Source organism: Balaenoptera borealis, assembly GCF_965194805.1.
Source record: "Balaenoptera borealis genome assembly, chromosome: 2".
NCBI lineage: Eukaryota > Metazoa > Chordata > Mammalia > Artiodactyla > Balaenopteridae > Balaenoptera > Balaenoptera borealis.
In genome coordinates this window covers 57112573-57139891 of record NC_138867.1, presented here as the reverse complement: position 1 = coordinate 57139891, position 27319 = coordinate 57112573, and the positions used below count along the sequence as shown (strand labels likewise).

The window sequence follows — 27319 nt, the reverse complement described above, 5'->3', positions numbered from 1 at the left end:
AGTATATTAACATATGTTAAGTCAGGGTAGCAGGTATTTGGTATATTACTACTATCTTTCTATTTTTAAATAATACCCCCTTTACTACAAATCTGTAATGCTGTATGGGCCAGATCATTAAAATAACTGATAGTTATTTTTATTAAGAATTCCTTAAATGCATTTTCAACTCTACATTTCAGAGAATTAAACTTATCTTACTGTTGCACTCTAATCAGAAAAATCAGAATTAAGTTTGTTTTAAAATACATTTAATAAAATAACCCAGTTTTACATATTTTACATGTATAGAATATTTACAAATTTCTTTTAAAGCATTTATTAATGTTTACTATTTTGCCTTTTTCACTATCTCCTTCAGTAGTAGAATACTGTCCAGTGTTCTCTGTAACTAAAAAATTAGCTTCTTGGGTAATCCTCCTGGGGGGAAAAATGAGGTTGTTTACATTTAATCTTATAGCAATTTTAACCAGTCATTGCATTCCAACTACCTCTATTTTTACTCGCTTTGATTTTCCAATAGCACTAGTTAAACATTAAGCATACAGTGTACCAGCAGGAATTTATGAAAAGAGTAGGGTGCACATGGATAGTAGTACTTGTAACTCTGAGGTATACTCAAAAGTGCCCATGTCCATTTAAAAAGCATGATGTAAGTATTCTCAATGGAAGTAAACATAGCTAAAACACTACACTCCACTTTATCCAATTTAAATTTATACAAGTAAACAGCTCACAGTCTACATTTCTTAGCTGCCCTTCAGTCACTAGCTATATGTTAGCTATCTGGAGTTTTCTGAATTCATTTCTTGTGAAAATGAGAGTTTTACCTTGTTCCAAGGCCTCTGTTCTCTTCCGTTTTGTTGCCATGGCTGGATTGGACTGCTCCTTTAAAGCATCCACTGGACAGTTTGGTCTTGGCAGCTGACATCCAGGTGTTGGCCCTGGCCGATTACTGAAATACTTAGTTTTCAATGCCTTTCAGAAGAAAAGATACCAGAGAAAGTAAGGTTTTAAGTGAATATCTGAACTGTGTTTAAGAAAAGCTAACCTCCAAAATTATAAGGAGCATTAAAAATACTATGTGAATACACCCCCTCCCCAAGCAAACTTAATTTCAAGTATTTGCACATGCAGATTACTACAAATAAACATCTAGCAGCCTAAGATTGACTGATAATTCCATTACTATAAGAAAAAGACACTACCTTCAAATTTTTCCACAATTAAGTAGCCTATACTAAGTACAAAATATCCTTAGTAAGATATAAAATTCACCTCTCTACACATTACAGTCTCTGTAGTTCAAAACACAGAGACTTGCTTAAAAAGAACTTCCAAGTTTATTTGTCACATCTATATGTATTCAAATTCCAAATCACATAAATTCTTAAAAATAAAGCTTTTAAAAAGATGCAATAGGTTGGAAACAACGGATTAAAATCCAACAATCCATTACAAATTAATAGAAATTTTACTTGGAAGGACTTGACCAAGGTTACTTCTATTTACTACCAGTCCAATGTTCTATTATATGATATTTTTACTTAGTTCCAAAATTCCAATAAAAACAGTTTTATTCTAGATGACAAAGTTGTCAAGTTCATACTTTATCTGCATCACAGTACTGTTCAATAGCCACAATAATTAAAGGTATTTCCTTTTGGATAATTCTCTTATGAACAAAAAGAAGTCATATAAATTTGTCAAGCATACCTCCCCCTACTTGCCAACATATTATTTGCAGTAATAATAATTTAGAGATTTCTTACTTCAGAAGAGTTGCATTTATAAAATATTACTTCCAAATCATAGCAGTTCCATAAGTAAATTAAACTAATTTTGAGCTACATAGAGATCTAAGAAGAGTATCTCATTCCAACTTTTAGATATCTACAAGCCAAAACCCATTAAAGAAATTCATTCTATCAAAATACAACCCCAGTAAGTCATCACAACTAGTATTTTTCTATATATTTTGAGTTTTACTATTAATGAAAACAACTTTCTAGATAATCTGACCTGGTCTCAAGTTTCTTATGATGGAGATAATATGCATATATGCATGAGTGAAAAGGTAAAAATGAGTTACTTGTCTGAAATTAGAAGAGTAATTCCAATGGTAAAATATTTAGTATATATGTATTAATGTGGCATGTACTGCTACAAAGAGAAGGCTTGTACAAGCAAATGCATTAAACAATGATTTGGTAGTCTGCAATAAACTTAAGTGAAAAAAAACCACTTTGTATCCCTCATATATTGTACATTAATATGTTTTGTGAGATATGAAGATTTGTGACATTTCAATTGGTCTCTTCCTTTATGAAGGCAAATCATTGTACCGTGTTGCGTTTTTGCATTGCCTGTCCCTGCCCCAGTTTTGTGTGCTTGTTTTTAAAACAAAGAAAAAAAACCTTTTCAAATCTATAGGTCTTATATTTTTGTATTGGATAACATTTCTCTCTTCTTTTATAAGAGCAGATGTTCTTGGTCTTCCACATTTTTCTTGAGTTTGATTCTTATTTCCTTTAAATAACTCAGTTTCAGTGTTTTTCTGTTTAGAATACCTTTCAATCTCTTATAAGTATACAGTTGTATCAGACTATACCATTTTCTCCCTATTATCACTTTCTGACTGTGACAATGACCAGAATGCATATTTGAACTGCATTTTATGGGGAAAAAACAAAACACTTTTGGCATTGATTTTAGCACAGAATTTTAGTTAATACATACGAGTTTAACTGAAATATACCAGTGCTGTAACAAATACAAAAACCTTTTTTTCCCTCTCTAGTGAACTATTTGAAAGCAAATTAATTATGAAATTGAAATGTATTTATATGTTTTTAAGCAAGAATAAACCCTCCTGTACTTGTGTGCATCATATAATTTAATACCAGTCTGAACAGTGCTTGTAGCTTAGGGAAAAAATAAAATTTGTTACTCCTTAAAACAAAACAGAAACACATCTTTTCAGTATTTAAAGAATGTTAGAAAATCTTAAGAAATTCTAAAGATATGCTAAAATACCTGTGTGGCTGTAATTCGAGTACACGGATTAAATAAGAATAAGCCTTGTATAAGATCTAGCAAGTCATCTCCTGCTGCAATGAAGATATGCTGTAACGGGATTCCAGGGAAACTCTTAAATGTCACGAAATCTGGAAGACTACACATGTCCTGTAAAAATATTTTTATAATTCAAACTTAAGTAAAGGATTGAAAGGCATGTAGATCTCAAATGAATAAATAGAACTGTCATACGGATGATATGAGGATCTATGTAGAAAATCTCAAGAAATCTATTAAAAAACTCCTACAACTAGTGAGCAGACAAGGTTACAGGAAGGTAAACATAAAAAAATCAACAGTAGTTCTCCATACTAGCAAAGAACATGTGGACACTGAAATGAAAAACAATGCCATTTAGAATCACTCAAAAATAATGATGGAATGCTCTGGTGAAAATCTAACAAAACATGTGTAGGACTCATATACTGAAAGCTATACAACACTGATGAAATAAATCAAAGCTCTAAATAAATGGTGAGACCTATCATGTTCGTGTATTGGAAGATTCAACTCCATAAGGATGTCTATTCTCCTCAAATTGGTATACAGGTTTAATGCAATTCTTACCAAAATTCTGGCAAAATTATTATAGATATAGACAGGTTATTCTAAAATTTATATGGAAAGGAAAAAGAACTAAAATAGCTAAAACAACTTTGAAAAAGAACAGAAGTGGGAGGAATCAGTCTACCTGATATCAAGACTTAATATATAGCTACTTAATTAAGACTGTGGTATTGGCAGAGGGAGAGGTATCATAAACAGCACTGTCCCCTCCAAAGACATTTTTAATCTCACACCTCATATAAAAATTAACTCAAAAAGGATCACAGACTTAAATGTTAAATGTAAAACTATGAAACTTACAGGAAAAAGAAAATCATCAGGAATATCTTTTTGTTAGGACAAGAGTTCTTTGACTTGACATCAAAGGCATTATTCATAAAAAGAAAAACTGATAAAAACAGACTTGATCAAAATTAAAAACTTTTACTCTGGAAACACTGTGAAAAGGATGAAAAGACAAACTACAGTGTAAGAGAAAATTTGCAAACCACATATACAATCAAAGGACGAGTATCTCAAATATATAAAGTGCTCAATACTCAGCCGAAGTACAAACAATCCAATTAAAAAACAAGGAAAAGACATGAAGAGACATTTCATTAAAGCTATACAGATGACAAATAAGTACATGAAAAGATATTCAACACCATTCATTAGTCATTAGGGAAGAGAAAATCCCTCAGAATGCTTAAAGTAAAAAAGTGACAACACCAAATGCTAGAGAGGATGCAGAGAAAATGGATTACTCATATATTGCTGGTGAGAACAGAAAATGGTACAGCCCCTTTTGAAAGCAGTTTGGCAGTTTCTTAAGCTAAATGTGCAACCCATGACTCAGCAACTGCACTCCTGGTCATCTGTCCCGTAGAAGTAAATGCTTATGCTTACACAAAAGCCTGTATGTGCATTTTTTTTTTTTTTTGGCCGTGCAGCTTGTGGGATGTTAGTTCCCCGACCAGGGATGGAACCTGGGCCCTCGGCAGTAAGAGTACAGAGTTCTAACCACTGGACCACCAGGGAATTCCCTTGTACATGCATGTTTATAATAGTTTTATTTGTAATAGCCCCAAACTGGAAACAATGCAGATATGCTTCAATGAGTGAACAGTTAAGACGAACTGTGGTACATTCATATCACTCATCAATAAAAAGGAACGACTTATTGATACACACAACAATCTGGATGAATCGCCAGAGAATTATGTTGAATGTGAAAAAAAAAATCAATCCCTAAAGCTTACATATTATGTGACTCCATTTATAACATTCTTGAAATGACAAAGTTATAAAAATGGAGAACATATTAGTGATTACCAGAGGTTAAGGAAGGGGTAGGAGTGGAATGAAAGTGGGTATGACTGTAAAAGGGCTCTTTGTGGTGATGTCCTGTATATTAACTGTATCAATGTCAGCATGCTGGTTGTGATTTTTATCCTAACTTTGCAAGATGTTACCACTGTGGGAAGCTGGGTAAAGGGTGCAAGGGATATATCTGTATTATTTCCTTCTGCATGTAAATCAAAATAAGAATTTTTAAAAATCCATGGAAAACATCAGTAAGCAACTATTATTTAGAAAATCATGTCAAATAGTACAGAATAAATATTATGAACATGGCTCTGGAGTCACTAAGACCCAGACTGCAGTCCTAGCTCTGACACTGGGTAGCTTCAGGCAAGTTACTTAACCTCACTAAACCTCAGTTGTCTCATCTGTAAAATGGGAATACAGTACCTACCTTAATAGGATTGCTGGGAGAATTAAATATAATTTATGAAACCCTACCATTAATGGCATACAGTAAGTGTTCAATAAATGAAAGCTATGAGAGCACGTTTCACAATTAGAACATACAGCCAACTTTCAGTTAGAAAGTTGAGGAAGTAACAGCACAAAAGAAACTCCTTAATTTCAGTTTCAGATAATTTCATTACAGTTTTAACCAGAAGATAAAGAGACTGATCAAAATTTCTCTTTTCTAGTATTTATTTTTCCCCCAGAAGATGAGGCTATAACAGAAAGGAAAATAAAAAGGTCTTCAATTATAATTTAAGAATGAACAAATGGGGACTTCCCTGGTGGTGCAGTGGTTAAGAATCCGCCTGCCAATGCAGGGGACGTGGGTTCAATCCCTGGTCCAGGAAGACCTCACATACCGCAGAGCAACTAAGCCTGCGAGCCACAACTACTGAGCCTGCACGTCTGGAGCCTGTGCTCCACAAAAGAAGCCACCGCAATGAGAAGCCCGCACACAGCAACGAAGAGTAGCCCCCGCTCGCCACAACTAGAGAAAGCCCGCGCACAGCAATGAAGACCCAACACAGCCATACATACATACATACATACATACATAAGAAAAAAGAATGAACAAGTGAGAATTTCACTGAACTGTAATATATAAAATTTAGCAATTTATATTGTTTTAAATTTTATCACAGATTTAGTATTTCTTTTTTATAGACATGTAATGGTTTAAAAATAAATAATAGGGAGTTCCCTGGTGGCTTAGTGGTTAGGATTCTGGGCTTCCACTGTTGTGGCCCAGGTTCAGTCCCTGGTTGGGGAGTTGAGATCCCGCAAGCCATGCAGCGTGGCCAACAACAACAACAAAATTATAATACTAAAAAATCTTGATTGTGTTAGCGAAAATTCAATAAATACATCCAAATCCATCAAGATATTGATAAACTAACATGGACCATCCATAAAATTAAATATTATATGGCTTAAAAAGGAAAAGGTCAATAATATTAAATAAAAAGCAAGTTGGTTGCAAAAATTTGTATGGTGTGATCCCATTTTTGCTAAAGAACAAAAGAAAAAGCAACTCTATATGTCTATATGTGCGTATGTGTTTGTGTGTGCATCCTCATAGCAAGGCTTTACAACAAAATAAGAGTGATTAACCCTGGAATGGGAATTACTGGGATGAGGGAGGGCTATAAGTATATAGAAGGCTGGATGGTATATCATAATTTTAACTTTTACTTTGTATAACTTTTGCAATGAGTATATATTACTAATAAATTAAGACAATTACTACATTTCTTTAAGTAATATTCACGTTATACACTATACAGAATTCTAACTAAATTTCAAAGAACATGTATGAAGGCTTACAGGCCACTGTTCTTCAGTTGGTGTGCCCAAAGTTTCAAATATTCTTGTTAGTTGATCAAGGTCTGAATCTCCTGGCAAAAAAGGAACCTGAAAGAAAGTGAGAGGCAGCCACTTCAAGATGGTTTTCGATAGCTGTTACACAAATAATACTATAAATTTAATTTAATAAGAAACACTAAACTATAACAAAAATTTAGTCTGAGGCATACTGGATACGGTATTAGATCCTGCCATTGCTATCCAAGTAAAGAGTACCACACTGTCCATGTGATTCACGCCTCACATCTTTAATAAACACTTACCATGTAAGAGGCACTGTGCTAAGCCCTAGGCATTTAAACAAGGGAATAAGACAGTCCCTGCTCTCCCCTGGGGTGGACATGGTGAACAACGATGATACCAGTAAAGTGGCATTTACAAGATGATGTGTTCAGTGAGAGCACAGGATAGGATCCCAGCCCATACGGGAACAGCACCTAACCCACTCTGGACAGGTGAGGGAAGGCTTCCTACAGGAAGTGGCCATGAAAGTTGACAGATAAAGATGAGAGTTGCCGGAAGACTAAGATGGAAGAAGAAAACTATCCTAACAAAAGGGCAGGTGCAAAGGCTGGGAGGCAAGAGAGAGAACACATCTCTATTCCAATATTATTTAAACAATCTCTTGGCAAATTCTTTCTTTGAAGAGGTATACTGGCCAACTTTTTTTTTTTTTTTTAAAGGAACGCCTTTATTTATTTATTTATTTTATTTATTTTATTTATTTATTTGTTTATTTATGGCTGTGTTGGGTCTTCATTTCTGTGCGAGGGCTTTCTCTAGTTGCAGCAAGTGGGGGCCACTCTTCATCGCGGTGCGCGGGCCTCTCACTATCACGGCCTTTCTTGTTGCGGAGCACAGGCTCCAGACGTGCAGGCTCAGTAGTTTGTGGCTCACGGGCCTAGTCGCTCCGTGGCATGTGGGATCTTCCCAGACCAGGGCTCGAACCCGTGTCCCCTGCATTGGCAGGCAGACTCTCAACCACTGCGCCACCAGGGAAGCCCCTGGCCAACTTTAAGAGGATAAATAATTATAAGTTAAACATCAGTAAGCTGATAAGAAATGATCAAAATCTTTGCTACACAAAGACATTATTTTCCAATTCATTCTCAGACATGTAAGTATACAGGAAAAAAAAAAAAAAGGAGTTTTCTCTACTCTGTGAGTAAGAGGCCTTTGGCACTGTTAAAGGCAATGAAAAAGTTTATAGAATCACTGGGAAGACATGAAATTAAGTACCAAGTCTCCAACATTTTTATTACTGTGGACCTCTACCAGCAACAAAACATAACAAAAACACCTCTGCCAGTTATCAATATATTCCAAATTCACCCTTTTGACTCTCTGTAAAAATGGATCTGGGCCCTTTAAATATTTTTCCTTTGCCAAGTGAAGCTTTGTCGGTAGAGAATGCTGGAGAGACATCACAGGAAGAAAAGTTTTGCTTCCTGGTTCCAGTCGGCTTGCCTGGCAGACTCCTGCACCACTCTCAGCTTCTAGAATCAGTACCAGGTTCCTGAAGTGTGGCCAGTTTCTCCAGTGTTCAGCTCCAACAGTGCACAGAGGCCAGCAGCTTCCCTCTAGAATGCCCTGCAGATGGTTTTGTAGCAGAGTGCCTCCAGAGAAATGCTTTCCTCAGCACCTGAAATGCCCTGAACACTTTCCTCAGCATCCAAGAGGACAGATTTCCGGCAAGTTCAGCACAGCTCTAGAGCAGCTTCTCTGCCAACCAGTGAGCCACACTGTGCCCTCTTCAAGAGGTCTAAATCTCAGCCCTGGGTGTCCTCTCATTGGGTGCTCTGTCCTTAGTCCTAGGGTTACCCCTAGGTATAAGGGTGACTGCTCCTTATATCTGCTATTCCTATATTCTTTAGAGTTCTCTTTACTTTTTGCTAGTCAATCCCTCATTACTACAACCTCTTGTCATAATTCTTTATATTAAACTTCCCTTTTCAAATTAATGTGTGGTTTCTATATTCTGATTGGACCCAGACTTAACACAACCCCTATTTAAATTATATATTTATAATAGTGTGCTATTATATATATTAAATGTGAATAAAATAGAAACTAGAAGGGATATTAAATAACATTTCATAAATCTTTTTTTTTTAAATATTTATTTATTTTTGGCTGTCGGGTCTTAGTTGCGGCACATGGGCTCTGTAGTTGCGGCACGCGGGCTTAGTTGCCCCGCAGCATGTGGGATCTTAGTTCCCCTGACCAGGGATCGAACCCGCGTCCCCTGCACTGGAAAGCGGATTCTTAACCACTGGACCACCAGGGAAGTCCCCATAAATCTTTTTAGACATGTTCACATTTTCTTCTTATACCTCAAAGGATTTTCTGCTACTTTGCAAACCACCAACGTAAATTGTACTATGAGATCTGAAGACAGGGACACTCATCATCATAGCCTGAGTTTTGTGAGCAAGCTTGCAATTTAACCAGATTTTAAGGATGGCTGCTTTTGTCCGATGTAAGAAATTTAAATTAAAATGAGCTGCCTCATGTGTGGACTTTGGATCCCTCACAATGTGTTCTGTTGTCTTCCAATGTTGCTTTTGAGAAGTCTGATGCCATCTTTTCCCTAATCCTTTATTTTGGTTTCTGTGTAAGCTTTTCATGTTTTGTCTCTCTGTGGAAATAAAGGCTTTTAATTAAGAATCCCCTGGTATTCTGAAATTTCACAATGTGTCTGGGCATGGGTCTTCTTTCATTCATTGTGCAGAATCTTTATGGCACTTCCAACCTATTCACATCCATCAAAGCTGTGCTATTTTCTTATGAATTTCCTACCCTCGATCTTCTTTCTTCTCCTTTGCTATATTCTAAGATCACTCCTGGATCAATCTCCTAATTTTCTTATCTTTTCCCTACTACAGTCCATCTCTTTTATCTTTTGGTTCTATTTAATGAAAGAGTTCTTTAGCTTACTTTTCTAGTATTTTTGTTTGCTTTTAGTTATCCTATTTGAAAAATTTCAAGTATATTCTTTGATTGTTCCTCTGGTAAAAGAGCATCATGTTCTTGTTTTATGTATGCAGTATATGCTCTCAGTTCTCTGAAGATTTGGTGTGGGTGGGGAGGCGAGGATGAATTTTCTTCTGCTACCTGATAGTTTCTATTTTTTCCAAGTTTCTTTTTTAGTTTGTTTCAGTTTGTCATTCATGTTGGACGCTTTCATCAAACATCTGATGATCCTTGCCAATTATCTAGTGATCCTTACATGTTGGAAGCAGTCATTAAATACCTGAAAATCCTTGATAATTATCTGATCACTGGCTAACCATTCATATTTAAAGGTAAAGTACTAAAAAAGCTGATTCAAAGCATTCTATCTATGAAAAGAGCTTGTTAACTCATGGCCTTTATCTAGAAAGATTGGACAGGTAGCTTAATGCCAGTTACCTATGGGTCTATTCTCTGGGACCGTTCAGTTCTTCCAGTGAAGGATCCTCTAATCTTTTACCTGAGTTAAAATGAGTTTTACACTGGCAGCCAGGGTTCTGGGAGCTGAACAGGGAAATAAGTTGGAGGTTTTACTGTTTAGTGTACAGACTTTCATGTAATCTGTGTGTTTTCACCCTGGCATCTCACCCCCATCCTCCACTGTGTCTAAGGATGCCCATGTCTAAAGATTCCTGTTTCAGTTTCTTTGGAGAATAAACCTTTCCCTGGTGGAGGAATAAGTCAGGGGGAAGTATAGCTGGGGGAAGGAAAGTAACCTGGTTGTGTTGGGGACCTTGGTATTAAGTGCTCAATATACAGGTTTTTCAACCAACCCTTCTGTTTTTAGTCCTGCACCTCATTATTGCCATCAATGATCACTGGTGCCTCTCACTGCTAAGCAACTCCAGGATTCTGTGTGAGAAACAAAATTTGCCTTCAGTTGGTATCCGTTTCTGAAGACTTTTAGCCTTCTTCATTTCTGGTTTCATATCCTCTGGCATAGTGTTATAGGCACCTCCTAATTTCAAACATTTATATTTGTTTCTTTTTAGAGATAATTTCTGAGCGGGGGAGATTTTTGCCTTGCCATCTTAAAAATCCTTAAGATATAATTATCACTTTATTTTAAAATGTCTTCATTGTATTAAGCATCAATGCAATGCTGACTAAAAAAATCCACTGTCTGGGACTTCCCTGGTGGTCCAGTGGTAAAGAATCTGCCTTACAATGCAGGGGATGATGGTTCGACGCCTGGTCAGGGAACTAAGATCCCACATGCTGCAGGGAAACTAAGCCCGCGTGCTGCAACTACTGAGCTTGCATGCCTCAAGTAGAGAGCCCGCATGCAGCAAACTACAGAGTCCATGCACTCTGGAACCCATGTGCCACAACTACAGAGCCCACGTGCCCTGGAGCCTGTGCGCCACAACTAGAGAAAACCCTCACGCCACAACTAGAGAGAAGCCTGCGCGCCACAATGAGAGATCCCACACGCCTCAACAAAGATCCTGCATGCCGCAACTAAGACCCAACGCAGCCAAAAATAAATTAAATAAATAAATAATAAATAAATCTTTTTTTTTTTTATGATTTGGCCTCCCAGGTCCTAGTCAGTATTTTTAATATTTATTTATTTGTTTGTTTGTTTATTTTTGACTGCATTGGGTCTTCCTGGCTGCGCACAGGCTTTCTCTAGTTGCGGTGAGCAGGGGCTACTCTTCGTTGCGGTGCGTGGGCCTCTCATTGCGGTGGCTTCTCTTGTTGTGGAGCATGGGCCCTAGGCGCATGGGCTCAGTAGTTGTGGCTCGCGGGCTCTAGAGCGCAGGCTCAGTAGTTGTGGTGCACTGGCTTAGCTGCTCTGCAGCACGTAGGATCTTCCCAGACCAGGGCTCAAACCCGTGTCCCCTGCATTGGCAGGTGGATTCTCAACCACTGCGCCACCAAGGAAGCCCTTTATTGTTCTTTTATCCTGTTCTATAACAGCTTCTTAGAGGACAACAGAATTTAATCAATACAATTGTGACTAAGCATATGAATGAAAACTTTTCAGTTTTAGGAAAAAGAGTCCAATTAATCCTAAAAGGAAGAGAAGTACTGAGTTCAACAGTACAGGAACACAAGAGGGACTTCTCTCTGGTTCTTTTCAGTATGACTTCTCTTTTAAAATTGTGTTGAGACTGATTCATCTTTTTAAGAACAATGACATTGCAGAAATCTATTTTTTCTTTCTCATGTCTTCATAGAGAGGCAGGGATCACAAACCAAATATCAGAAAATCAGCAAGTTTTTTTATGCAATAGGCATGAACAATAACGTTCTTGAACATCTGATATCCTATAGCCTCTAACACCCATGTGCATCCAGAAGCCTATGCAAAAACTGATGGAAGCTCTGTTCTGAGCTGATACAGCCAAACTGAAGTACTGGAATGTCAGAGGGCTGAAGGTCAACCACAGGCCAAGCCATTAGCTCTGGAACTCACCATTTGGATGAAGTAAGAGTATGGCAGGCAGCTGCTGGTTGATCAAATCTTTGTATCACCACATCATCTCTAGGGAATGCTCTAATGCAGGCCAGTAGGATGCCCAGTGACCTTCCTATAAAGCATAAAGTGTCTCCCCCAAACTACTTCTTATTTACAAACTAAAATGGTTATCTTTGAAACTATCTAGACCAGATAGTGGCATTTGCTCAGTAGGTAATATCCAAGTTTAGATTTTCTATTAATCACTATGTCTCATAACATGATTAAGAAAAAAGAACATAAACAGATCATAAATTAAAAAGTAGATTTGTGTTATTTAGTGACATAATACTCCACTAGTATAAATATTTCTCAATTCCTTTTCAGAGGTCAGAATGCAGACCAATTTGCTTCTAAAATGTTTTAAACTATATAGACTACTTTGGTTGGATATAGGCTTACTTATTATTGCTCCTGTTTTCTAGTTATTAAACCTTTTATAAAATTTATATAGAAAAAGACAACACTTTAAAAAAGTTAAACGCTTATATTAGCAAATCTTCTGAACTACCCTGGCTTTCAACTATTATCTATTTGGACTGCAGAATCTCACCACAGATTTAGAACTGTGTGGACAGCATTTCCATGGATATTTTCAAATGAGCAGAGACAGTTTAAAATAGGAAGCATTTTTCTTTAATTGTGTAGGAAAAATATATGGCAAAATGGTACAATTCTTCACCAAATAGGGCTGCCTGTCAACTCCTTCATAACCTTAATAATATTTCCAACAACGATGCCAATGGTTAGTAAGACTCCAACTATGACTTCAACCAGGTCCACAATTTCTAGCCCATCTATTCTCAACTGCTGTCTCTCTCTCCTTACTTTCTAAATGGAATGATCAGTCGTAACACTAGGGGCTATGGAATTCTGTTTCTGTCTTGGTCATGAATGAACTGGGCTTTTGAGAGTTAACAGATTCTCAAATGTACCCTTCCAGTAAACTCTGTTTTTGTGAGTAGCAGAGTTGTCACACCAGGTGATTCAGAGGACCCATTACTAGCACAGGGATTATTTATATCATCTTCAAGCCTAAATGTGAGGGTTTCTTCACCAAGCATTCAGAAGGGTGAGCATCTCAAAATGATGCACAGAACTCACACTAAACTAAAAAAGACATTTAAGAAGGTATCTTCTCTCTGGCGTACAGAAGCTATTTTCTGTGTTCAAGGAAATAAATAGCTGTATTTTTGTGTTTTGGGTTCACACTTCTTTAAATACACATGGCTTGAGGAGAGGGGGAGTAGAGGCTGGAATCTGGAATGTAAGATGGAAAAAAACTTAGCCTCAGTGTGATTTCCCAATATTCCTCTGCCTTCATCATCGAGAAGGGCTAAACTAAACTTCATAGCTAAAGAAAACTTACCAAGTTGGCATCTTTCTCTACAGTGAGGGAAGGGAGAGGATGTTTCATTGTAAGATGGTCTCAGTTTGAGAAATGCTATAGGACCACCACGTCTGCTCTGCTTGAACAGAACTAAAATGCTCCTCTCACACAATATTTAAAGTTATGCAGAGTTGCATCTGCAGTGGTTGGTATTACATATCTCTTAAAGTGTACTTTTAAACAGCCCAAACAAAAAAGTACCAGAAGTACAGAAGTTTATCCTAACACTTTTAGTTACTGTAGAGATAGTACCATATTACAACCCAATGAGTTTTATTATAGTTACATTTCAGAACACAGAATGATCTATAATAAAACCTTTATTGTCCTAAGTGGGAGATCTCATCTTGCATTAGCATTAATAAAAAGGTTGTACTTGGCAGAGGTTTTTTTTTTTATTAACCTGTTCGTTGGCTTTTTGTTTTAAGGATGGTACTCCTCTCTGGGAATTACCTCTGGGAAGATAATTATTACACAAATTATAAAAACAAATTCCTATAACAATACTGAAGTGTGTACATCAATCCCAGACTTACCCTTAGGAGCAACTCTGCTAATATACAGCCAACAGCCCACATGTCCACACCTACACCATACATTCTAGCTCCAAATAGTAGCTCAGGGGCCCGATACCACCTGAAGAACAAAAAGAAATACTGTCATTTTAGGATGGAATTAAAGTATTTCTTAGAGAAAACTCCTCAGCAAAACATCATCTGCTGATGAAAGGCACTTTTATGGATATATTAACTCAAGAAAAATTGGCTATAAAACCAACAAGTTCCATATTGCTGCCAGGAAATTACATACACCCTTAGTCCATTCACTCTCCCACTTGGAGATGAGTAACACCTTCTTTCTCCAGGAACCCTCAACACCATCCTTCCTCTCAGCTGATGACCTTATTTCCTAATTCACTGAAATAATGCAAGTAATGAAAAAAAATTTCTACAGACTCACCTTCAGTCATTTGTATTCTCACAATCCACCTTCCCATCCATAACTACAGATGAACTATCCTTGATTGTTTTTAAAGTCAATCCCTCAACTTGGGCACTGACACCCCACTCTCCTGCCTATTTTCAAGGATATTGCTCCTGCAATTCTCTCTTCTTTCTCCTACATCAACTTTTTGTTCTTACTAGATTTTTAACATCAATGACAAACGTACCATTATTTTTTCTAGCCTTAAAAAATAAACTAAAATATAAAGAAACAAAAAACAAAAACTTCTTTGGACCCTACTTCCCCTAACAGTTACCCCTCATTCTCTGGTTGTCTGTTCTTACTGTCTCCATTTCCTCTTCTCTCATCCTCTTAAACCCATTTCAGTCAGGCTTTCATCCCACCGCTCCACCAAAACTGCTCTTGTCTAGGTTATCTAAATTGTTAATTCTCAGTCCTCACGTTAATTTGACCTATTAGTAGCATTTGATTTGCAAGAAGAGAAAGTATGAGAAATGGGTAGATGAAAAGCAGTGGCACACAATACTCATGTATGTGGGTCCCTGTTTTCCTGAGTCCCCAGTGTTCCTGAATGATGGGCTTAATCTTTCCAGAAATTACATGAACAACTACTTATATCCCTTACTTTTTACTCAGGGCTCAGGTGATTGACACTCAGTGAGATCTATCTGGAGGAAGGTGACAAAGTAATTTAAAAGGACAGAGAATCTGATGATCTTCTCAGATCCTTAAAAGAGTCAGAGAAATTAACAAATGTCATCTTGACAAGATAAAATCTACCATCCCTATCTATTTAATGTGATTTTTAGTTTTTACACATAAAAAGTATAAACAGAAAATGGAAGAAACTAATATGCAAAACCCAAATAAAAATGCACTGCTTTGTTTAGAGAATTTTCATTCACACTGAATGATATAAAATGTGGAACCAAGACTGACCAATAAAATAAACACAGGCCCCCCCAAATCACGTGCTTATGTACAACAATAGGGACTACAGTCCCAACCTACCTAACTAAACTGTATAAGAAGTATAAATTAGTCCCAAAAATAACTTGGTAAATCTCTGAGGACAGACTTAAATTCAACTCCATTTGAAAGAAGGGCTGTATATTTTTTTCACTGTGGCAAGATATACATAATATAAAAAAGGGCTATATTTTTAATAAAATACCAATAGTAATCCCTGAACTCTGCCAAAATTTCAGAGAAGACAAATGCTCATTTGTGTAATCACAATCATTTGTGTATATCCTACACAATATAAGGTTTCAGTTAGTTAAGGAATCCTTACCTGGTTACAACCTGATGTGTATAAGCTCTATTGGGGCTCCCAAATGATTTGGCCAGGCCAAAATCTGCCAGTTTTAGAACTCCATTTTCATCTAGCAACAAGTTGTTTGGTTTTAGGTCCTATATAATGGAGGTTTTAAACAAACAAGTAAGCAGGGTGGAGAAGAATATCACAATGATACATTTAGTTGGCTTAAATTTAAACTTAGCAGAAATGGGCTAACACCCCAAATGTAAACAACCACCAATATTATTTTTATTGACAAAAAGCCTACAAAGCAAAATAAGATTGGCCATATTACTTAGTGAGACATTGGGTCAAGATACTTAATTTCACTGAACTTCAATTTACCTACTTCACAGGTTTGCTGTGAGGATTAAATTTAATATTTCCTGTAAAAACCCTAGTGTAGTGACTGGCTCATAGTAAGCACTCAATAAATAGCTGCTGCTATTTAATTTAGTAACAATATATATGGGGAATTCCCTGGCGGTTCAGAGGTTAGGGACTCTGCACTCTCACTGCTGAGGGCCCGAGTTCAATCCCTGGTCGGGGAACTAAGATCCCACAAGCCACGAGGCCAAAAACAAAACAAAAACAAACAAACAAAAAAACCCCCACTAGGTATGAACTTCAGTAAATAAAAATATTAGGCATTTATAAGGATGAGGAATACAGTCTTCACAATCTATGCTAAAAATATATTAGCAATAACCTAAAAGGGATTCCAAGTGTAAGTATGAGAATTACTAACTATAACTTATATATTTTTAGCTATTTCATCTAAATAGGGTGCCTACGAACATCTACCTATCTAAATTATCAGCCTTGTTCTAGTAGCTGAATGCTCCTAACAATGACTCAGCCATTTCAGAAATTTTATTTCATTATTTCCTAGAATTTTGGAGCTACTAGAAATATTTTTCCAAAGGTATTTTTGCATTGCATAATTTAATCCAGACTCCCACTGTTTTTGGTTTTGTTTATTTTTTTCCCATTACAACAGTATAGCACAAAGAACACTGGACTTCAGGCCAAAATGTCTCGGTTCTAATACTGTTGTCAGTTGTCAGCTGCTGACCTTGAAAAAAAATATGTAACTTTGGTCAGCAACTTAGCTCTTCAACTATGAAAAACACGAAGGACTAGGTCTCTTCCATTTCTAAATTTCACATAGTAATTCAGAGTCCTCACAGCACCACGTCGTGGAACTGAAGGGAGCACACAGAGGAAGAAGGTTGGATAAAATGGCCCAGCTCTATCTTGTAACAATTCACATATTCAGACCTTTTGTGTAATAAATTGGCTACATAAAGTCTGACTACAACGTGAAGAAGCAATACTACTTGGTTAAAAACCTTACCCTATGTAGAATCCAATGTTGATGTAAATATTCTAATCCTTGAAGAGTCATCAACATGTAGGCTTTGATGTGTGATGGTGTCAGCACAAGACTGTTATCTTTTATTATAACCTGTAAAGCAGGCATACAATATACAGGTACGCTTTATTATTCCAAATGGACTCTACTATATAAAATCATTTACAGACATAAAATGGATTTATTCATAGAGGAGAATCTCAAGAGAGATTGCCTAACTCTCCTTAGGAAGTACTGACAGAACCTCCAATTATACGGTTAGGGAAAGTATCTTTGGTTTGGAAAGAAAGCAGTGCTTTATGTCCTACTGCTTTGTTTTTAGGCATCCATGTAGCAAACATCTGTTGTTTTCACTTGCCCCCAGATACACAGCCCCTTCTGACAACAGCATTCAACACTCCATCTGTTCCCAGCTTAGTCCACGTGGTTAAAACAGGACTGTGCACTACCTGTAGCCTTCAGAGGTAGACACACGACCCAGGCATGGTCAGTCACCACACTGCAGCCTGCTTTCCAAACTAGCTCAGGGATGGATATGTGAGCCAAGCCAAGGCAAATACTTGTGCTAGAATCAAAGGGAACAAAGCACTTTCTTTCCTCAGGGATTTTTAAACTCTAAGGATAGAAGCCTGCAAGTGCCTGAGCCACTATATTGAGAAATTCTACCCATGAACAAGGCAACAGAGAAGAAAACACTGAGTTAAAGTGAAAGACTGTGTTACGTTAGCATTATTTGTGAACTATGCCCCAAGTCAGTCAGTTTATTCCTAGACTTTTCGTTATATGAGCTAAAAATTCACATTTTCTTTTTTTTAAAATAGGTAAAATATACCTTTTTAATCTCACAGTTCTATGAATTTTAACAAACACATCCAGTTGTGTAACCACTACCATAATCAAGACATAGCTTCATAACCCCCTAAACTCTCCCCAGGCCACTCTCTACTCAATCCTCCCCTCGATTCCCAACCCAGGCAACCACTGATCTGATTTCTGTTCCTTTAATTTTGCCTTTTCCAAAAAATCATACATGGAATCATATAATATCAATAGCTTTTTGAGCCTGGCTTCTTTCATTTAGTATAATGTATTTGAGATTCACCTATACTGTTGCATATGTTAGTAGTTTGTTTCTTTTTATTCTCAAATAGTATTCCACTTTATGATTATACATTCACTTAATGAAAGCTATTTGGATTGTTTCCAGTTTGGGTAGTGACAAATAAAGCTAAACATCTGTGTAGTCATGTTTTTGTTTCTCTTGGATAAATAAATATGTAGAGGTGGTATTTACTAGATTGTACCTTAAGTGTATATTTAATTGTATAAGAAACTGCCTAACTGTTCTCCAAAGTGGCTGCATCACTTTGCATTCTCATCAGCAGTGTATGAGAATTCCACTTGTTCCACATCCTTGGAATGTCCATTATTGAGATTCAATTAATATTAATGAAAAGCATAAAATCTTATTTTTCTCAAAAAGAAACCTGGCTTTCAAAAGGATATTCTGTGATAATATCACAAAGAAGTTCCAAATCCTCCAAAGCCAAACACTCATTTTTCTAAAAAGTAATGTCAATAAGGTATTGGGAACTTGGTAGACACAATGTTATTGAAATCCAACTCTTGTATTTAACCCTGGGAATATGGCTGAATGATTCAGAAGATCTTTGACTTGAGAACACATCTAGATTTCAACAAAATTAAGCATTCTTTTGACTGCCAGTATCTTCAAAGGTAGAAAATAAACATTTAGATTCTCTTTTGATAAATAGAGAAAAAAAATTCCTCCAGGAATTTTAATCTTACCTCTAGGTCAGTTTCCATAAAATCAAAGACAAGGCTAATATTAGATTTATGTCCAAAAGCATCAAGGAGCTGCAAAGCAAAATTAAAAAAAAATCAACATGTGATTCTCTATTAAACACTTGACAGTATTATACCAACTGAAGTAATTTTAAAAAACTTAAACAAGCATTTGGATTGTTGATAATTCTCTGTAAAGTTTAAATAATTTTATTAAATTTAATATTTATCCTTTTTTTTCGCTAGGAATTAGTACTTTGAAGCACAAGATATTAAACCTTACTATTAAAAAAAAATCACTAAATACTAACCTCTCCCTCCAAATTTTGGAGTTATAATAAAGATATGAATTAATGAAAACCTCATTTAAGTCTCCAATTTAGAAAAATTCCCAAACTTGGTACTTAAGAATATCCTACAAATAGCATCAGCAGCTATCATTCATTGAATGAGCACGTTCTCTATGCCAGGCACTATCCCAGGTACTTTACGTGTATTCAGTGAGCTAGTCTCATAACAACGCTGTGAGGTAGGGACTATGGCACAGAGTTCAAGGGAACTTGCTAAAGGTCTTACACATGCTAGAGCTCTCTAGGCTTCAAAATGATCTCTGACAAAGTTAGCCTGTATGCCAATATTTATTTAATCAGTTGTATAGTTTTTAAGACACTGCCTACAAGAACAATTAGGATAGAAAATAAATTTCAGCCTTTTTGCAAGGCTCATCTAGAACAACTTATCTTGCTGAGCCTTCAATCAACATCTACCACATTCAGGAAAGGCAGGGTCCCAAATCCCAGAAACAACTTAGATCATACTCACACCAATTATATTTGGATGACTTAGCTCCTGTAATAATTTTATCTCTCTTAAAGCTGTTCTATTTATACCTACATAAAAAGGCAAAGAAAAAAGTGAAAAATAATTCTGAAATCTCAAACCTTCTTGTAAACGTATTTTTTGGGAAAGGTCAGTCTGACGAAATAGCGATGACTATTCCTCAGGAAAAAAAATAACAATTTTTATGACATACTTGTTTCCATTTTATATTGCTTTATTTTTAAAATAGCTTAGCACAGACTATGATAAATGGTGAAAAAAGTATTCACTTTATCTGTGAGATATCAGATCTGAAGACTGCTGGAACATGTACACAAGTGTGTAGCATTTGGTGAGAAGTTAATGGCTCCCTTCTCTTGCCTTATGAATATCAGTGGCAGATTCTTTAAGCTAACAGCAAACTAGTGATTAGATACCATCTTGCCCAATGTGAAGGATGGAACTCAACATTTAAAATAAAATCTGGTACTAGTTATTACAGAGATGATGGATCCTTTATATAGGAACTATTTCTTGATGACTAAATAGGACTTAGCACTCTAGCAAATAAGGCTTTGGAAGAAGGTATAAAAAAATCTTTCCCCCCCATACATTTATTCTATAGTAAGCTTTGTATACTTCCATGAATCCTGAAATTTTCAAAGTAATCAGAAGCTCAGAAGAAGAAGAAACAATGGCTTGTAACAACACCTAAAGCAGTAATGAAGACATCAAGACAAGTCACTAATAACCTTGCTGTCTTCCATCTACTTAGGTGACTTGAATATTCTTCTGAACACCCAAATGGTGAAAATCACAAATATCCTATCTCTATCCTGAGTCTATCTTTACTCTTCTGGGACCCTGCAATAACTCTATCCAGAACCATTGTTAACTTTAATTAATACTTTGTTCTCTTCCTCACTGAGAATACGAACCTTTCCTGTTCTGTCAGATTACATGAAATAAGTTACTTACCATCTTTAGCTTCTGATCTATGTCCAAGTTTGATCTGGCAGAGGAAAAAACAAACACATTAGAAATATGTTAAATTATTTAGACCAATGCATATATATAAACACTTCAAGGACTTCGCTGGTGGCGCAGTGGTTAAGAATCCACCTGCCAATGCAGGGGACACAGATTTGAGCCCTGTTTCAGGAAGATCCCACATGCCGCAGAGCAACTAAGCCCGTGCGCCACAACTATTGAGCCTGCACTCTAGAGCCCGCGAGCCACAACTACTGAGCCCGCGTGCCACAACTACTGAAGCCCATGCACCTAGAGCCTGTGCTCCACGACAAGAGAAGCCACTGCAATGAGAAGCCCACGTACCACAACAAAGAGTAGCCCCCGCTTGCCACAACTAGAGAAAGCCCACGCGCAGCAACAAAGACCCAAAGCAGCCAAAAATAAATTAATTAATTAAAAATTTTTTAAAATTCTTAAAAAAATAACTTATAGCAAAAATACATAGCAACTCATATGTAGCTAGTATTAGTAGGCAAGAAGGGAGTGGGAATCATGAATCAGAAAGGCAAAATTAACAATATAAGAAAGGATCAAGTACCTATCATTCCTTTCCCCTTAAGTTTTGAATTACACATCTTTGTTAGATTAAATGAGGAACAAATAATTAAACGCATAGAGGCTAATAAACAAAACAAGCACTTCAAGTTAGACTACTTGGGAGGAAATACGTAACATATAAAATAAGATGCTTAATGTGTCCAATAATATGCTCCCAGGGACCACATTTTCCAAAAAGAAAAATTACAAATTGCGATGGATATAGAAAATGGTTATACTGTTGTTACTGTGAACAAGCACATCAAACTGCATTAAAAGGTTCAGTCTTACACAAAACCAAGTACCAGGTTAAAGAACAAGAGCTAACTACTTTATACAATGATAGTGTAACCAAGAATACAAAAAAAAAAATCCTACTCCAGAAAATCAACTATTCTACTTTAAAAAATATCCCCCACCTATATACTACAAACAGAACTTTTAATTTAAAGGTAGGCTATTTATTATAGCACCAAAAAATATAAGGCACTTAGGAATAAAGCCAACAAGAGATGTATGAAGCTTTCCATGAACACTATAAAGCACTCTTAAAACATGCTTAAGAAATGAGATCAAAATAAACATAGATAGTATGTTCATGGATAGAAAGACTCAATATCATAAATACGTCAAATATGTCAATTCTCTTTAATGGAACTAAATGTAAAGTACAACAGCATTTTTCAAGGACATTGACAAATGGATTCTAAACTTTATATGGAAAAGTAAGGAGCTAAGAACAGATAATTTAAAACATTATTACATTTTCTAAACACAATTAAAAATAGACTAGTTTCATGAAGTCATCTACTTCATCACCCAGATTCAATAATTACCAATATTTTGCCATACTTAATTCATTCATCCTCCCCTTTTTGTTGGCTACAATATACACTTTTTCAAGTCCCAGACTTCATGTTATTTCATCCCTATACTCTTTAAGTAGGCACCTCTAAAACGTGGACATTTTCTTACATAACTATAATGCCATTCTCATACCTAACAAAATTAATAATAATGCCAAAGTAGCATATAATAACTAGTTCATATTCAAATTCTCCTGATCTGTTTCAAATTTCTCAACTGACCCATACAGTAAGCCAAGATAATTTTGAAGAAAAACAGCTATGTGGGACTTACCAGACTTCAAGACTTTATAAGGCAATAGTAATTATAGACTTATTGTATTGGAGCAGGGATGGGGGAAAAAAAAAGTCAACCAGTAAAAAAGAATAGTGTGCCCAGAAACAGATCCAAGTGGAAACTGGAACTTGGCATTACAACTCACCAGGAAAAGGATATACTATCAATAGTGTTGAGAGAGCTGGGGAAAAAATATTGGATCCCCATACTACACAACAAAGAAAATTTAATTCCAAATGGAATGTAGACCTAAATGTGAAAAGCAATACTTTAAAATTTTTAGACGAAAATATAGTAGAATTCTTTATAACCTGGAGGTAGGGAAGCACACAAAAAAGGGAACCAATAAAGGAAAAAAACGGACAAATTTAACCAGATTAAAATTTTAAATATCTGTGCCTCAAAACATACCATAAATCAACTAAAAGCCCAGCCAAAGACTGGGAGATGATGATGGAAAAAATTTTTACATACTGAAGTATGGAGAAGTCATTCTGGTTTATACATGATTTAACAAACTTTTTGCTAACTAGAACAGCCTGTTTTGTGGTCTATCAAACACACATTGTACATCTGCTTTTAACCATTGAAAAAAAAAAGGGTGCATTTTCCCGAAGTAAAGAATGTCCATTTTGAAGATAGGGATAAATGCCTCCCTTCTAGGGACTTCAGTAGTAGTACTCCTTTGATGATAAGGCTCCCTTCCCAGGAGCCAAGGCCATACTGACTCACTGCGTACTCGGTGATCTGTCTTCAGCTGAGCTTTTTTTTTGAAACTTTGAAGGAATGTACCCTGTCATGCTTGATGTCTTCTGTGTTTTCTGTTCTGACAAGATATAAACTATGCTGAAAACCATACTTCTTCAGAACAGTTCCTCAGAGCTATCTGACAGACTGTCTTCTGGGCTATAATCCTCAGTTTGGTCTGAATAATACTCTTCTATTCTTATTATAGATCGGTTATTGATTGTTTACAGCAAAGAGGGTATCTTCAGTGCATATTTCTGATAAAGGATCGGTATCCAGAATATATAAGAAATTCCCCACCAAATCAACAGGAAAGAAAAAAATGTAGGCAACCTAACAGAAAAAGTCTAAAAAGCCAATAAATCTAGGAAAAGATGATCAACCTCGCTGGTAATCAGAGAAATATTAATTGAAAAAACAACCATATACCATTTTTGATCCATCTAATTGACAACTGTTGTAAAGTCTGACAATACAAAGATGGTGAGAATGTGGTGGGAGGTTAAACTTATCCCACTATTTTGGAGAGCAATTTGACAATATCTGGCGACGCTGCTGTGTATTCTCTATGCAGCAACAATTCATAATCGCTTTCAACTAAAGATACATTCTCTAGAGAAACTCATATGTATAAGAGTGTCTGTAGAAGGACTGTATAAAAGTAAAACATTAAAAAAACCCAGCTTAAATGTTTATCAACAAGAGTTTGGATAGACCAATTTTAGTGTAGCCACATAACAAAATCTAATCATTGATGAGCATGAATAAACCAGATCTACATGTATCCATCTGGAAGATTTCAGAAATAATACTGATTCAGAAAAACAAGTTGCAGAAGAATATCGCGTGCACGCGTGCCTGTGTGTGTGTGTGTAGGGAGAGAAAGAGTTTAGAAGTATGCAATATTATATATATTGTTGAGATACATAAAACAAATACTGAAAAATGAGAAAGGCTCCAAAAGACTACCATAGGGGACTGGTTAAATAAATTGGGAAACATAAATTCAATACAATTGTTTAAAAAGGATAAGGTAGATTAATGATGTCTTAAAAGTCCAAAATACAATAGGCAAAAGAATACAGAATACATAGCTTATTATTCATTTTTTTTTGTAAAATTAAACATGTCAGTAAATGAGTGGGAGTAGAAATTGAGTGTTGGGAGAGGAAGGTGCACAAGCACCAAATCTCCAATGTTTACAGTATGAAGTATAGAAAATGCCTAAAACTAGGGGAAGAGACCACTCAAGAAATAATGATAAGCATGCTATCTAAAGAAATGTATGTAAATAGCAGAGAAAACAGTTTTGGAGTTGAAAGTGATTGCTCCAAGGAGTGAAAACCAGGGGTAGAGGAGACAGGCATGCTTGGCCTAGTAATTGACTTTTTTAAAAAAAAAGTTTTGAGAAATAACTGGTTTGGTAGAAGGAGAAATATTTCTGCTTCTTTTTTTTTTTGAGGTACAGTTGATATACACTATTATATAAGTTTCAGGTGTACAACATAGTGATTCACAATTTTTAAAGGTTATATATTCATTTATATAAAGGTTATATTGCATAAAACCACAAAGATGTACTATTTGAAATAAAAATTAAATGTAAAAGAATATTCCATTATGAGTCACTTTCAAGGGGTACAAGTCTATCACTGAGAAATAGGATGAATTCTAAATCCTAGTTTATGATAAAAGTAAGCAAACAAGAAAACCCACTAGGATTTTCAGAAAACCACAGAATTCAATGAGATTATACCAATTTGAAGAGACCATATCAGTCAGTCAATACATTTTTAATGAGTGTCTGCAAATGTACTAGACACAGTCCTAAATATAATTCAAGTGGTAGTAAATATAAAATAAACTCATAGGTAAAAGATTTTAGATTTTGATAAACACTATGAAATAATAATAGAGAAATATGCAAAGAACACCAGGTACGAAGGGAGGCACACCTGTTTTAGCTAGAATGACCAGCAAAGGCATGTATGTACAGGAGATATTTGACTGAGATCTAAATGATAAGGAATCAGTCATGATTCCTGATTACATGATTACTCAAGTTTTCGAGTAAAAATATACTAACCAGAAGGCAGAGCAAATGCAATGATACTGGGACTGGGATGAATTTAATGTGTTCAAGGGACAGAAAGGTCAGTGTGGCTAGAATAACGTGAACCAGGGGTAGAATCAGAAAAATAACTTTAGAAAGAATTAACAAAGTTAAGGGTTTCACAAGGGAGTAGCTATGGCATTGGTTTATAGAACATAAACTGGAAAAGGAGATGAGACACGTCAGAAAAAGTAAAAAAGATAACAATGGCAGGAATAATTGTGGAAAGGAAGAGTGGGAAGCAGGTGTTAAGAGTATGAGAGGGATATGCTTCAAAGGAATTAGGGATTTTCAAGGAGAAAGATTCAAAGCAGCAACAGGAATAATAAGGAAGGTGGTCACCTAAGCCACCAACAGGCCTGAGGTGTGAAGAAACCAAGCTTCTCTTGAGAAGGTTACTGATTTCCGTAGTATGGGAAAAGGCAATCAACCTGGGAGCAGGACACCTGGATCTAAATCCCGGCTCTAGCAATTACTATCTGTGCCATCTTGATGAGTCACCTAATCTCTCTCAGCTTCAGCCACCTCAAGTGTAAAATAGAGATACTTTACCTACTTCATGGGCTCTTACGAGGATTAAACGAAAAAACGAGGGTGAAAATGCTTGGTATATAGAAAGTTAGCTAAACACGACCGAAGTTTCTTGAATGAATGCGAGTAAAAAAGCTACTGACACCATTAAAAAAAAACCCCGCGCCACAGCAATGTCATTAATGCTGGCAAAAGCCTTTCATGGTAAACCTGTACTCAGGAAATACCGATATACAAAGTGGATGCAGGTGAGGCAGAAATAGGGACCTGGAAAGGTCAGGTGTTCTGAGGACCCAACAGACGAGCAGTATTTGTCCCCTTTGCCAATGTCTGAGTTTACAGAACAATCATAACACACAGCTTCCTCTTCATTTCAATTTCAATGAATGCAACGAAACACAAGTTCAACACGAGTTCCACCCTGGAACACAAGACACGAAGAAATTCTAGTTTCTTTGAAAATGACCTAAGTAACTCCTCACTAGCAGAGCACGGTCAAGAGAAGTAAAACGGCCAGGCGCCAGCTCCCATATACACAATCTTCAAGGAGACTCAAGGAAAAACAAACTGCAACTCACTTTCTTAATGGCGACAATTCGGTTGGTGTTCTTGTCTCTGGCCTTGTAAACCGTGGCAAACTAGAGAGAAGAAGAGGAATAAAGTTAAGTTGGTGAGAGTTTTTTTGGTTTGTGTTTGCCTTTTTACTTTTTTAGATTTGGGGACGCAAGGAACCCAGGGTTCTTGGGAAAAAACTCGCGGCGGCTTGAAACGTGGTGGGGCCGTCCACGTTCCGTTCCAGTCTATTCTTCGGAGGAGGCCGCTCAAGGTCTCATGTCCAGGGTGGACAGAGGGGCCGCAGGAGGGGTCTGGGCAGCCTCCCGCAAGCAGAACGAGTAGCGTGGCCCGTCCCCTGGCTTCCACAAGAAAACCCGCGACGGTGTGAGGCGGCCCGGCGTTCCCCGCTCAGGGCCCTCCGAGCCCCGCCCGAGAATCTCACCTGTCCCTCCCCGAGGAAGTCCAGTTTTTCATAACGCTTTGCTCGCGACTTGACGTCCACAGCCATCTGTCGCGCTGAGCTCGACTCCAACTGAAAGGTGGGGGAACTCCCAAGACAGCAAGAATTTAAAGCACCTTAAAGCCTCCCACAGCCACTTCCGCCCACTGAGCACCGATGCTTCATTAGCTCCGCCCCACTTCCGGGGTGGGCGGGGATGCTGTTAAGTAGGTCCGGCCAGAGCCCGCCCTAAGGGAGCAGCAAGAGGCAGGGCTGGAGGGCTCTT

The 27319-nt window shown here is 36.8% G+C and overlaps 1 protein-coding gene across 3 annotated transcripts; it reads right to left on the bottom strand.

Annotated features, from left to right (window-relative positions):
- Window positions 1-234: 234 nt before the first annotated feature.
- Window positions 235-27244, bottom strand: CDK7 (cyclin dependent kinase 7). 3 transcript variants are annotated; one of them, XM_082374168.1, is made up of 12 exons: window positions 27037-27241; window positions 26618-26677; window positions 20915-20948; window positions 19940-20007; window positions 19121-19189; window positions 17294-17404; window positions 15931-16049; window positions 14207-14306; window positions 6766-6852; window positions 3037-3186; window positions 831-978; window positions 235-420 (listed from the first exon to the last, which is right to left on the bottom strand). In XM_082374168.1, exons 1-12 carry the CDS (start codon window positions 27100-27102, stop codon window positions 392-394), a joined length of 1041 nt encoding a protein of 346 aa, XP_082230294.1. In that variant the 5' UTR covers window positions 27103-27241; the 3' UTR covers window positions 235-391. The 3 variants fall into 3 exon arrangements, with proteins under 3 accessions (XP_082230294.1, XP_082230295.1, XP_082230296.1); XM_082374169.1 differs by lacking the exon at window positions 6766-6852 and having other exon boundaries at window positions 27037-27244; XM_082374170.1 differs by lacking the exon at window positions 19940-20007 and having other exon boundaries at window positions 27037-27231.
- Window positions 27245-27319: the final 75 nt, after the last annotated feature.